This window comes from Lissotriton vulgaris, chromosome 2_1 (genome assembly GCF_964263255.1).
Source record: "Lissotriton vulgaris chromosome 2_1, aLisVul1.2, whole genome shotgun sequence".
In the NCBI taxonomy this organism is placed as follows: domain Eukaryota; kingdom Metazoa; phylum Chordata; class Amphibia; order Caudata; family Salamandridae; genus Lissotriton; species Lissotriton vulgaris.
In genome coordinates, this window is record NC_141687.1 from 882109228 (window position 1) to 882122512 (window position 13285).

General features: G+C 47.7%; 1 protein-coding gene across 3 annotated transcripts in view; it reads right to left on the bottom strand.

Moving 5' to 3' along the window:
- SRRM1 (serine and arginine repetitive matrix 1) overlaps positions 1–13285 on the bottom strand; it is a 605541-nt gene that overhangs the window by 169593 nt on the left and 422663 nt on the right. For all 3 annotated transcript variants that reach the window (XM_086956396.1, XM_086956395.1, XM_086956397.1), the window contains exon 16: positions 4952–5144. In XM_086956396.1, the coding sequence (XP_086812522.1) occupies positions 4952–5144 (193 nt within the window). The remainder of the gene's footprint in view (positions 1–4951; positions 5145–13285) is intronic.

Genomic DNA, 13285 nt, shown 5'->3' on the forward strand with positions numbered 1-13285 from the left:
TGCCCCCCTCCAGCCACCCGCGACACATCTTGCAGAGAACTTACGGTGCGCAGTTGCACAATATCAACACCACTGGACCCCCCCCCACCGCAACAGTTCCCAACTGGACAATGTTACAACATTCCCCAAAATGAAACTCAGTTTTTGGACTGTGACCCAGGCCCCAGTAATACCAGTTCGGACCTGCAGTCTATGAATACTTGCAAGGGACAAGTGGCAGTGGCGGCTCGACGGCTCGAGACCCCCGCCCCGTCCTCCTACCCCATTGCCATACTTATCTAATCATGACCTCCCCATCAGTTCTCAGGAGCCAGCTCCAGTGTCCTTGGAAACCTCCTGAATTGCTGCTGCCTTTTCTTGTTCCATTGTCTTTAAATCCGGCCTGAGGTTTTTCTTTGAAGATCGACCGCGTCGAACCCTCTGCCAGCCGTCGCTTGGGAAGATTTGAGCGGGGTTCCCGAAGAGCAGCCCCCTTCATCGTCTCCCGGTCGGTCCTCTTCGTACGGGATACCCAGTAGGGAGCAAGTGTCTCTCGGAACGCAATTGGTGGAGGGCCCCATTCCACTGGAAGATCAGTCGAAAGGGGTGCCCCCAGGAGTACTGGACCCCCTTGTTGCGGAGGAAGGTGGTAGCTATTTTGAAGGATCTCCTCTTTTGTAGGGTGACTGCTGAAAGATCCTGGAACAGTTCCAGAGCCTGGCCTTGATACTGAATAGGCTGTTTGAGACGTGCCAACTTCAGTATGCGCTCCTTGAGAGGGTAGTCGGGCAGAAAGGCCAGGATGTCGGGGGGGGGGGGGACCCTGAGATCTACGGGCCGGACCCACCCGATGCGCTCTATCAATACGGATCTCAAAGTCAACACTTTCGTCAAGTATTGTCCAGGAAAAGGCCTTGTAGGTAGTTTGTGATATCTTCCCCTCTGCTCTAGAAGGCACATTTCGAAACCGAATGTTGTTTCGCCTTGAACGATTTTCGAGGTCCTCCGTGTGGGACTGAAGATCAGTCTGCTGCTCATTAAGCCGAACGATTTCCTGTCGTAGGAACTCCACTTCTTCGCTCCTGGCTTGTCCTGAAAGTTCATTTGTGGCCACTCGCTCCCCAAGGTCGTCAACATCTCGGCAAAGCTCTTTATAATCCCCCGCCATTTCCTGTCGGAGGGATTGGATGTCCTCCTTTAGGGAGGTGAAGAGGGCTTCCATGAAAGCCTTGGTCACCGGGGCTTCTCCTCCTTCGCGGTCTGTCCCTTTAGGGGGGGGGGGGTCCTTGAGACGGTTTGTCCGGGCTTTGTTCAGCTTTGGAGGTCCCTTTCGACAGCATGTCAGTGATGGTGCGATTTCCCTTGCGGTTGGAGGATGCCATCTTCTCCCTACTAGTCGGCCCCTCTGTTACCTGGCCTCCTCGCCAGCCCGTCGAGGTCTCAGTCAGTCGGCTTAGGTCAGCAGGGGGGCGAGGAACATGGAGCGCCTGGAACGCGTTGCCTGTCAGCAATGGCGCACGTCACCTGCTTCCCTGATCTGATGGTGTCACCCGTGGTCCCCCGGAGCCACCAGTCTTGTTACGGCAGCAGGAGCTTGGTTCTTTCATCGGGACCCCGTCCCGCGTCGCACCTGCGGAACGCCCACTTTCTCCAGGACAGTTCCCCCGTCCGGTGGTTCTTCTGGGGGGCCCCTCGGGGGGTTCGGCCCCTGTCACCTTCACCGACCACCGCGGCCTCAGCGACGTCAGCCCTATTCCTTGCCTTAGGGTCGGGTCGCGGACAGCAGCGATAAGACGTGGACTGTAGTCATGGCCGGGGGCCCGATTCGCGCCCCCCAATCTCCTGTGTCCGTTCTGGGCCTGCTCGCCCCCGGCACCAATGTCTCAGTGTTCAGCGGTTGTAGAACCCCCGGCGCTGGCAACGACAACCCTACTACAGGTACCGGGGCCTTCGCTTCCCAATGTCAGGCTTCCCTGGTGGTGCCGGCTCGAGCGCTCTCTTCCCGAGGGTAGTGCGCTCCTAGACCGCCGCCGATGCACTCGCTGATTGCGGGTCGAGGTTGAGTCGTCCCCATCAGCTAGGCCCCAGCCGGGGCCTCACTTGCTTCTCCTCCTCCGGCCCCTCCTCCATAAAGACCGGGCCCCCGTGTTTCAGTTCCCGGCCAGCCGGTCGATGCAAGCTTGAGTCCGTTCTCCCTTTGGGGTAGGTGTGCTCTCAATCAGCCGGCGCTGCCCTCACTTGTGCTCGCCAGCTGAGGCAGATGTGCCTCCTCCGGCTAGGCCGAAGCCGGGGCCTTTCCTGCTTCCTCTAGCCGGGCCACCCGGCGCCTCCTTCTGCGGGCCACCCGCCCGGGACAGATCCTGGCAATCGTCTCCCCCGAACCTCCGCAGTCGTCGTGGGCAGATCCGGTGACGCCTCCCGGTCCGGCAGCAGTGTCGCGGGCCCCCCGCACCTCTCCTCAAAGCGGGAGCCGGGTTGCCGCTTTTTTGCCCTAGTGCGGCCCAGCCTACTCTCCCGCTTCACTGTTCGATTTTCCGCCTCTGGACGCGCCGGGCGTCTCCAAACGCTCCACGGGTGTTCCCCCCACCTCCGGCCACCGACACCGTGGCTTGGCAGCGGGTAGGTCAGCTAATTAGGCACGGCACGTTGGACGGGGAGCCTCCGAAGAACAAGTCTGCCTAAGCCGCCATCTTAGCCACGCCCCCTCCTTTACCTTTTTCATGCGCTGTGGCTCCTCGTCCACTACCTCAAGAAACAGGCTGTCTTTCCCCTGTGAAGGGCATGTTAATTATAGCTGACTGGACCTCCTGTCTGAATACTGAGATTCTCTGCCAAGTGTGCCTCCCTAAGTTGGGGGCCGTGCCGAGTTTATTTGTACTCTTCTAGCAGGTGTTCCATGAGCTCTTCCATCTGAAACCATTGCTGGTGCGCGTGCTTGTTTAGAACAACATTTGAGTTGGCTTTGCGCCACTGCATTACTGCTGATCTCTCCATTTTTCTCCCCACCAGGTCTACTCTCGTTACAGACCTTGGGTCTTTTTGGGCGTACTTGTGGTGACACTTCGGGCAAAATCTAAAGGGGGCACGCCGTGTTGGTGTTCTCACCTTTAGTATTTCTCTGTGGTTTTCAGTGTTCTTTCAGTTCTTTTCCTGTTTTTAACGGTTGTCAAACATACCCTTTCCTTTGCAGTGCTTTTGACCAAAAAACTATTCTCCTTGGCGCATATTCTTTGACTCCGGAGCGTTTGTTTAAAAGGATTTCCAGGGCATGCGTTTGAAAACACTCAAGGAGAGGTTTAAGTCCAAATGGTTGACGACGTCAACCAGAAAAAAAGAGAAGACAAAAAGCAAGAGACTACAAGGAGGCAATTCCGGACCCAACCATAAGATGGTGGCATAATGCACTGCATGTGAATCCAGAAAAGATTCAAAGTGCAAAACCATTGGTTCTTCCTGATAGTTTAACCCTTTCTAATATTCGTTCAAATGACACCTGAAGGACAAAGAGGTCAGAGTGAAACATTTCCTTTGGTATCACAGGCAAGATCAGTGGATGTTGATGGGGATTTAAAGTCAGATTGGCTTTTTTTGATGGGCATGTCATTAATCGGATGGTTAATTGTTAAAGATTTTGATTACATTTTTCCTTTACAGTACTACTCAAGAGAGGACTGTCAGCCTATCTGGATTACTATCTGAGCTCTGAAGGCCTCTAGAGGTGGTTTTCCAGAGGTAGATAATGGATTCTCCTCAGACTACGCTCTATGAGGTGATTCGTCATCCTCCATATGCCATTTAAGTTGGCCTTTAGCTTTATGGATACTGCTATGAGGAGACCATTCATCTGAGAAGCCCTAGTTGACTTCTAGCACCAATGCAGTAAGTACTTCCTTGTCATTTATGGTTTTTTACAAGAATTTCCACCATATCTTACAGTCCGTAGCCTTATACTGTGGGTAAAGGCACATTGATTGTGTGATTCATTGTGTGATTCATTCACTAACAATCTTTTGCCAACCGAAACCCCAAGCTCTGAATAATGTCTATTTGTGAAAATGAAGGATCAGACATTCCTAAAAAGAAAAAGAAAAAAGATTTCCTAGCTATCACATATCACTTTTCAGTGGCATTGATATACAGAATGCCAAAAAGTATATATTCAGGGAATTCTATGGAAAAAATGTTGTGCAGAGTAGTCTCGGAGCAGAGCTCGGAGATGGACTATATTTCACAGGATGTTGAGCATTACAGCCATTGAAATACCACAGTGAGCAGTCCCACCTTGATGATAGGGACATTTCAAGCATATGAATCTATTAAAGATATAACGCTGAAGATATAAAAAAATTCCTAAAGATTACTTTTTTTTGCTGCTTTTCAAAGTATATTGTTTGAGTTTTCAAAGTCTTCTTCAAAGGATATGTGATTTCCAATATACAAGAGAAACCTTAACTCTGGCTTTTATACTTTACCTTTGACGAGGCAAAGCCTCCCCACTCCCAAATTACTACTAGGTTTGGTTTAGGCAAACCACACGTTTACAATGCTAACCAGCATCACTTCAGTCCACTTCCACAAAGTGGTACAGAAAAGGTAAAATAAAATTCTGTTGTGAAAAGAAAGGCAAAGCACAAAAAATCTCCCACAAAGAATCAACTACAAGAAAATAAAATATGCAACTGCTCAAAAAGAAGTTCAAGTAACTGTAATCAGCTGTTAGGATGCAATAGAAAATCTGAGTAGAAACAAGGAAATCTAGGCTCTGGGTTGACTGTCTTGACATAAGAATAGCCCTGGTGCAACTAAGTAGCTCCAATGGTATAAGTAGACCAAATACGGAGGACCCTGTAGAGAATGCTACGCTTGCAAAATGTATTAAAGGTTACAGGGCACACAGCTACTTTTCAAACACAGCTGAACCTCAAAAACAAAAGAAAGAAATTGATTCTACGTTAAATTGAGCCACACTCACCCTTACAGGAGATGGACTTGGTGAAGCACTTTGAGCTTTCTTTGCTGGTGGTGCGGGTGACCACGTTGGCGAGGGAGATCTTGATCTGGTTGGCGATGGGGGTGGGAGCATCATTATAGGTGGTGGCTCTGGTGATCCTGAGACGGATCTAGATGAAGACACTCTCCTCACAGGCAGTGGACTAGGAGAAGCCCTTAAAATGAAAATGGATGATCAAAAATCGCAAACAAATACATGATGTTGCCATAAAATGTTGATGTGCAATACACTTTCATATTAACAAGCAACTTTAAGTCAGCTCATCAATACGTTTAGCAAAAGTAAGTAAGTCGTTGCTCAGAGGGCCTGAAAAATGTCCATACCCATAACCCGCCAAAGCGTGTAATCATTCCTCCTGGAAGTAATCTCTTATCACAGCACATGGTCCTTCAAACTGACCTCTTTGCTACATGTTATACAATCCAGACATAAATATAACTCCCGCCTACTACCTACCACTGAGAAAACTTTTCACGAGTTACTTACGCACCAACATCCTTCTTTCACAATCCCGGGACCAAACCAGTTCCATATTAATCCCCACCCAACCAACTTATCCAGACCTATTGGGTACATAGCTAAGGCCTCTACCTTAAATTACCCTGATCTCCAGGATCATGTTCTCCGTTTCCTCTGCCTCAGGATAACATCTATATCCTTCCCACTCTCTAGTAACTCATCTCCACCTACCTCTTCCTCATTCCTCCCTTGCCCTTCAAGAATACTTAACCCTTTCCCTTCTGACTGTATAACTCCAAACAATCCCTCCCATGACTATCCTGTCTACAATCGCCCTCACATGTATTACTTCTCCTCACTAACTACTTTAAAGAACCTCTCTGGTATTCTCCTATATTTCCAAATCCTCATTTCATCGCTGTATCTTCCTCACTCCTCCCCCTTTTACCCATACACCAGCAAACCGCTTATAAAGCCAGGCTCATCTTGCTCTTGATATCTCATACTGCTCCTATTCCTCTCTCCCTCAAATACCTACTCTCCAAAATCACCTGGACCTCACCACCTTTCACTGTCCTTTTTATTATGTCACTCGCCGGTTTGCCGGTACCTGAGAATGGCTTTACTGTTCCCAATCAACTCAATCACATACTAAGAGTGACAAACTCAAACACTGCTCACTATCCAGCACCACATTACCACACAATCCTTTAACAAAAAAATCTTGTGAATAACTTCGACGTTACGTCAGACATTGACATTGGCCTGCTTTTTGTTATAGAACATGGCTATTAGACTATTCTGGGCCAATCCTCCATTAAACAATAACTGCAGGCTACGAAATCCTAGCAAAACATTACACCATTATAAAGACTGGCAGGGTGGCAGTTGCACATACCAATAAAACCCATACTAAATGTCCCAATTCAGAATGCAAATTACTTCTGGACAATGGTCTCAGCTCGCTCACTTCCTCCTCGATTACAGACCATGCACAGCGCTCTGCTGTCTTTTGGCTAGGGTTGCTCTACAAAAAAAAATACATACAGACCTCCCACTTACAACCACTCACTGCGAGAACTCATAATACACAGTCTTGGATATCACACAAACAATATACATACTATACCCTTCTTAGAAAATCAGTGGGAATCTTCTTCAGAACTTCAGGAATCAAGGGGATTGGGGTAAACATAATGCAGCTGAAAGTTACACCTCAATTGAAAGACTGGAATTGAACATTTTCTGAAAAGGTGAACAAGTCCACCTGAGGAGTGCCCCACTGGGCGAAGATGTCCTGGACTCATTTTGGTAGGAGACGCCACTTGTGATCTGAAAGATAATGCTGATTAAGACAGTTGGCTCCACCATTCAGAGACCCGGCTAAGTGATTGGCGAGGAGCCAGATCTCTTGACGGTATGCCCAAGACCACAGTCTCAATGCTTCCAAGCAAAGGAGGTGAGATCTCTACTCCCCCTTGCTTGTTAACGTAGCACATCTGTCATTTTGTCAATCAAGATATGGATGGACTGACCTTGGATGGAAGGGGAGGAAGGTTTTGACCACCAGCCAAATTGCCCACAGTTCCATCAGAATGATGTGAAGGATGTGATCTCCAGGTGGGTTCCCCAACCTAAGGTGGAGGTATCAGTCAAGTTACTACCCGTAGTAATAGTTGGAGGGTGAATGAAGGCCAACGCTCAGCTCGTGTTCGCTTAGTTACCCCACCTAGCCACTTCTGCCGTAGCACTGCGGTAGATCACAAGGGCATCAGACAGGTCCTCCAATACAGTTGCCACTACCTGCGGAGGCACCACCGCAGGTCCCTCCTGTGACGTGTGTGACAAGGAGAATTCAGGAAGCCATCAGATTTTTTAACCTTAAGGCACTTACTACTGAGACTCGCTTCCTTAGTGAAAGGATGGGAAAACTTCATGGAAATCTTTGATCCTCTAAAGAGTAGGAAAGGCGTGGGAAATGGAGGTGTCCAGTAACACTATAAACTGGAGTTGGGTGGGAGGGCCACAGGTGAGATTTGGACTAGTTGATGGAAAAGCCTAGGTTGAACAGAAGAGATGCTGTTGCCTGCCGATAATGCAACACCACCTCTGGCAAGCTGGTTTTGATTATCCAGTATTCCATGTATGGAAATATGGGGATTCCTAACCTTTTGAGACGGCCAGAACCACTGCCATCACCTTCATGAAGACTCAAGGGGGTGTTTAGAAGCGCCACAAATCTCAAGTACTTGTGGAGTGACATCAGATTAGCAATGTGGAAATACACCTCCTGCAGGCCCAGTGACACCATCCTGTCACCAAGTTCCAGCACCAGCAAATTTTGAGCTAGTGTCAGCATCTTGAACTTTTCCTTTTAGAGGAAAAAGTTTAGTTTTCTGAAGTCCAAGGTCAGACGGAGACCGCCGGCCTTCTTGGATAGAAGAAAGGAGGATATGCCCACCACTTGCTCTAGGTGTGAATGGGGGAAGAGAACTGGTACTGCTTTTATGGGGATCTCCTGGAGGGAAGACAAAAATTGGCGAATTTACAGTAGTTTTGTTGAGGCTGGTTTTGTTGGAGCCATAATGAGCAAATTATGACTTTAAACCTGTGCTTCCGAATAGAAAATCAAGTTGGCCTGCACATCCAATGAAAAGCCTGTGGTCCTGAGCCAGGCATGTCTTCTCATAGCAACCGAAGTGCCCACAGAACAGGCTACAGTCTGACGTATCAAAGCCTGACTTGATGTGTCAAACTACATTCTGGCCATCTGCAAGGACTTACTGGAAGTGGCCTCACAAAGTCTCTGGAACATAAAGAACAAAAGTCTGTGCCGTTCCTAACAAGGTGCGATGTAACACATAGTTGGTATTCAGCGATCTCAAGTCCATGCTGCTGACAGTGTGTAGAAAAATTTTCTTTTTTGACATGCTCACCCCTTGACAGGTATATCATGCAACTCTGACTGAAGTGCACTAGGTTCCTGCTGACCAGGTCCTCAGTGACCGTGTTTCCCAAAAACAAGGTAAGTTCTACATTTGCCAAGACCTGTATCACCCCTGTAAGTCCCTAGTAAATGGTGCCCCTGGCACCTAGGACATGGGTACTCTGAGAAAGTACCTCTTCTTGGCATGGTTAGCCCCCCACTTTTTGCCTGGGAAATGATGTGGTTTTTATTGTAGTACACAGGGCCCCTGCCAGCCAGGTCTCCTGTGCCAGTGCTTCTTCCCTTAAACAGTTCCACAACTGCCCTTTCAGGTCTCCTGTAAGTACCTAGGGCATGGTAGGACAAGTTACTTACCTGTAACCCTAGTTCTCTTCCAGGGGTATCCTCATCAAAGCCATAAGCACTGAATATTCCCGCCCATGTGCGGGGACCCTGCAAATAATATAAAAAATTATATATAGAAATCACATATATACAGCACTACAAATATGTAAGTACATATATCATTTTTTTTCTCACACCAATGCAGCTCCCCATAGGAGGCTAAACAATGGAATTACCCAAATAAAGATTTGCAAACATATAAAAACACCAGAGGACAAGTAGCACTTGAACCTTGTTTTTTAATGAGCAGAAAACACTCATCATCAAAAGTGGAAATAAAGTAGACATTGTTAGCCTACAGGCTGCATTGTAAACCAAAACCATAGAAAACGAAAGCATTTTCAACAAACTGGCACCGTGCCTTTAAGGCAGCCATGACCCAAAGCTTTTCATCATGCCTCAGAGGTGACAGTTGGGTCAGTTGTTCTTTGCATAACCCTGAAAGTCAGGGCTCAACAATATCCATAAACACTTTGATCATGTCTCATTTACCTGGGGAGGCGGGTGGATTGCTTATGACTTTGATTAGGATACCCCTGCAAGAGAACTAGGACTACAGGTAAGTAACGTATCCTTCTCTTCCAGGGGATCCCCATCAATAGTCATAAGCACTGAATAGAATAGCAAGCCCAACAACCACCTGCAGGTAAATGAGAAAAAAACATGACCCAACCAAACTGCAACAGCCGAAATCAGCTGCTGAACAGATTCCACAAGGAGGCCTGGCCTACTCGGTGTCTGCTCTGGTGTCTAAATCTAGACAGTAGTCACATTATGAAAAAAAGCTGTAGTAGCCGCTTTTCCTCTGGTGGAACGTGCTTTGGGAGAAGCATTTTTGGCACTTTTTTTTACATGTTTCTTGCCCTGTTGGTCTGATAGTACCGTGGCAATTCTTCAGAACCTATATAAGTGTAATCAGTGAAAAAAAGGGGGGTTGTGGTGTTGAATATCTACACTAAATGGTGCTGTTACTTAAGGAGCTACCATTCAGAAGAGACTACCTGTCTAGGTAAGTGTAGTCGAAAGGTGGAAGACCTAGGGATATAAAAACAGAGTGGGAATAAAGGAGAACAATGCATAAGGAACATGGTGTCCTGGTTTTCTCCAAATAATTTATCACTCGCATTCCCTATTGATCAAACCTCCTCACTAAGCATAGCAATTACAGTGCCATATATTTTGAATACAAGTAAAAACATATAAAACAATGGTACTCTCTCTCATGCATTGTGGACTCATGCTGGTGGCCCCAATTGATGTCGAAGCATATTTTCATGTCATCAGGCGCTATTAGTATTAAGTAGATAAATTATTGTGATGTAGCATTTGGTTAAACGCAAGTTGACAAAGCAGGTTTAAAAACATATTCTCTCATTATACTTGACTTATTGTGGTAACATACGGTGCGGTCTATGCATGTTATAAAACCAAGGTCTGGTGTGGGAAGAGCCTAAACTCACCTCCCTCTTAGATGCGAGGTGCTTCAACGTGGACGGGAGGGTCATGGGGCGCCTCAATTGTAGGAGCCCTGCTCAGTGGAAGATATATGGGGAGAAGCACCCATAGTTGACAAACAGCTGATCAGATTTTCTTATAGATTTGGACCGATCTAGATAGAATTTTAAAACCCTTTTCAGGTCCAGAGAATGCAAGGCCCTCTTTGCTGGAGTGGAGGGATTTGGAAAAAAAGGTGGGTAGAGAGATGGTCTGGTTTACATGGAAATCTGACACCACCTTAGAAAGAAATGAAGGATGTGTTCTCAACACCACCCTATTTAGATGGAAAACTGTATAGGGCTCTTTAGAACAGAGTGCTTCAATCTCGCTCACTCTGCGAGATCACGTGATCGCTACCAAAAAAGCAGCATTCCAAGAAATATGTTGCAAGGTAGCTTTGTGAATGGGTTCGAAAGGAGGACCAATCAATTTCGATAGCACCAGGATTAGCTCCCAGGGAGGAGACGGAGGTTGTACCGGAAGGTAGACCCTCTTCAAGCCCTGCAGGAAATCTTTAACAGCTTGTAATTGGAAGAAAGAAGGCTGAGAAGGTGAGCGCCTATAAGCCGTTATAGCTGTTAAATGCACCTTAATGGAATTAAATGTCAACCCTGCTTTCGCCAGATACAGTAGGTAAGGGAGAACTACCTCTTCCTGACCCTTGATAGGATGACAATTATTCTGTATGCACCACATGTAAAAACACTTCCACTTGCATGCATAGGAATGTCTTGTGGAAGAACTTTTTGCCTCTTTCAAAATGGACTTGCAGTCCTAAGTGGCCGTATTGTAGGACCTCAGGAGCCATGCTGCCAAGTTCAGTGAGGGAAGATTGGGATGATGAATCCTCCCTTTCATCTTGGATAGCAGGTCCGCTCTGCACGGTAGTCTCCTGTGCGGGGACTCTGATAGGTGCAGAAGGTCCGGGTACCACCATTGGCTCGGCCAGTCCGGGGGAATGAGTATTATCCTCGTGTACAAATGAGCCAGCTTGTTCACCACCTTCGGGATCAGCGGAAGTGGCGGAAAGGCGTACCCAAATTACCGACCAGTCTATCAAAAGGGCATTCCCTTTGGATCCTGGACGGTAGAACCGCGAGGGGAAGTCTTGGCATTTGGTGTTTTCGTCGTCCGCGAAGAGGTCTATGGTGGTATGACTCCATGACTAGAAGATGTCTTCTACGACCTCTTTGTTGAGACCCCAGTCCTCCTCGTCTTCCAAATGACGGCTGAGAGCATCCGCTCTCATGTTCTGCTCTCCTGGCAGGTGGACTGCTGTGACTGACAGATTCCGAGCCAGGAGCCAATGCCACAGATTCTGAGCCTCCAGGGAAAGGGTACGAGAGTTGTTCCCCCCCCTGCTTGTTCAATTAGTACATTGTGGTGGTATTGTCCGTTTGTCCTAACACTGACGTTGCCTCAATCAAGGGTAGGAAAGCTTTGAGGGCTAGATGGACTGCCCTCAACTCCAACATGTTGATGTGGTAGGAGCGCTCTTTGACAGACGACAGACCTTGAGTCTGGAGAGGTCACATGTGGGTCCCCCAACCTTGTAGTGAGGCATCTGTGATTAGTCTGGACAGGAGGAGGCTGATGGAACGGAATTCCAACTTGTTGATTTCGACTCTTCATCCACCAAAGTATGGACTCTCGAGCCGCTCTAAGTAATTTTTTGGTCCAACCGAGCTGACTCCTGGTCCCACTTGTCCTCCAGATCCTGCTGAAGAGGACGCATCCGTAGTCTGACATTTGGGACCAGGAAGATGCAGGATGCCATCGACCCTAACAGGGAGGCAATCCAACACACCAGCAACTTCTTGCTGTGCAGAACCAGGTGGCATTTCTGGATGATGGAACACTGTCTCTCCTCCGAAGGAAACACTTTTCCTAGCTTTGAGTCTAACAGAGCTCCTAAGAAATGTATTCTCTGTGCCGGTTGTGGAACTGATTTACTGAAGTTCACTTGTAGACCTAGATGGCGACATAGTACGATACAGCTCAGGAAATGGGTTCTTACGCTGTCCGGAGAAGGACCCTCCAACAGCCAGTCAACCAAGTACGGGTACACGAAGACACCCATGAGGCGCAGAGCGGCTGTCACCACCGCTATGCACTTCGTGAACACTCTTGGGGCTGACTCCAACCCGAATGGCAGGACTTTGAACTGATATTGAGAGGATCTGACCCGGAAACGTAGGAATTGCCTGTGACGCTAAGCAATCGGGAAGTGGAAGTACGCATCTTGCAGATCCAACGAACACATCCAATCTCCCTGCCTGAGATGTGGATATATTTGATGAAGCGCCAACATGCAAAACTTTTCCTTCTTTATGTGTAAGTTGTGTGTCCGCAAGTCTAGAATGGGTCTGTACTCTGCTTTTTGGCCCTTTTTCTTGACCAGAAAGTATCTAGAGTAAACTCCTTTTCCTCTCTGAGATATTGGTACCACTCTCGATGGTTGATTTTTTGAGCAGGGTGGCCACCTCTTTTTGCAGGAGTTTCAACTGGTGACTTGATGTTGGCATTGAAGGAGGACGATATTGAAAACGGAGAGAGTATTCATTGTGAAACGTAGCTAACACTCACTGATCTCGTGTGATAGCTCGCCACTCTACGATATGCCGCGTGATGCTTCCCCCCCACTGAAGTGGTAGACGGCGCTGGGGGAAGGGAGAATTCATTTGGATTGCGTGTTGGAGTTTTTTCCCTGACGCTGGTTTCCTCCACCTCTTGAGGAACGCCTGCCTCTGTATTATGACTTTTGCTGCTCCTGTTGATCCTGAATCTTCTGCCACTGAGGGGTTTGAACCCTCTACTGGGAAGATCGCAGATAGTAGGGGCGGAATCTTTTACTGAACTCTTTTTTCCTTTCAAGGCCAACGGCCTGAAGTGTGTCCAGTTCAGTCTTCATACGCAGCATTTCTTCGTCAGTGTGTGAACCAAACAAGGATGAACCAGAGAAAGGCAGGTTGAGGATGCCTGAACCAGAGAAAGGCAGGTTGAGGATG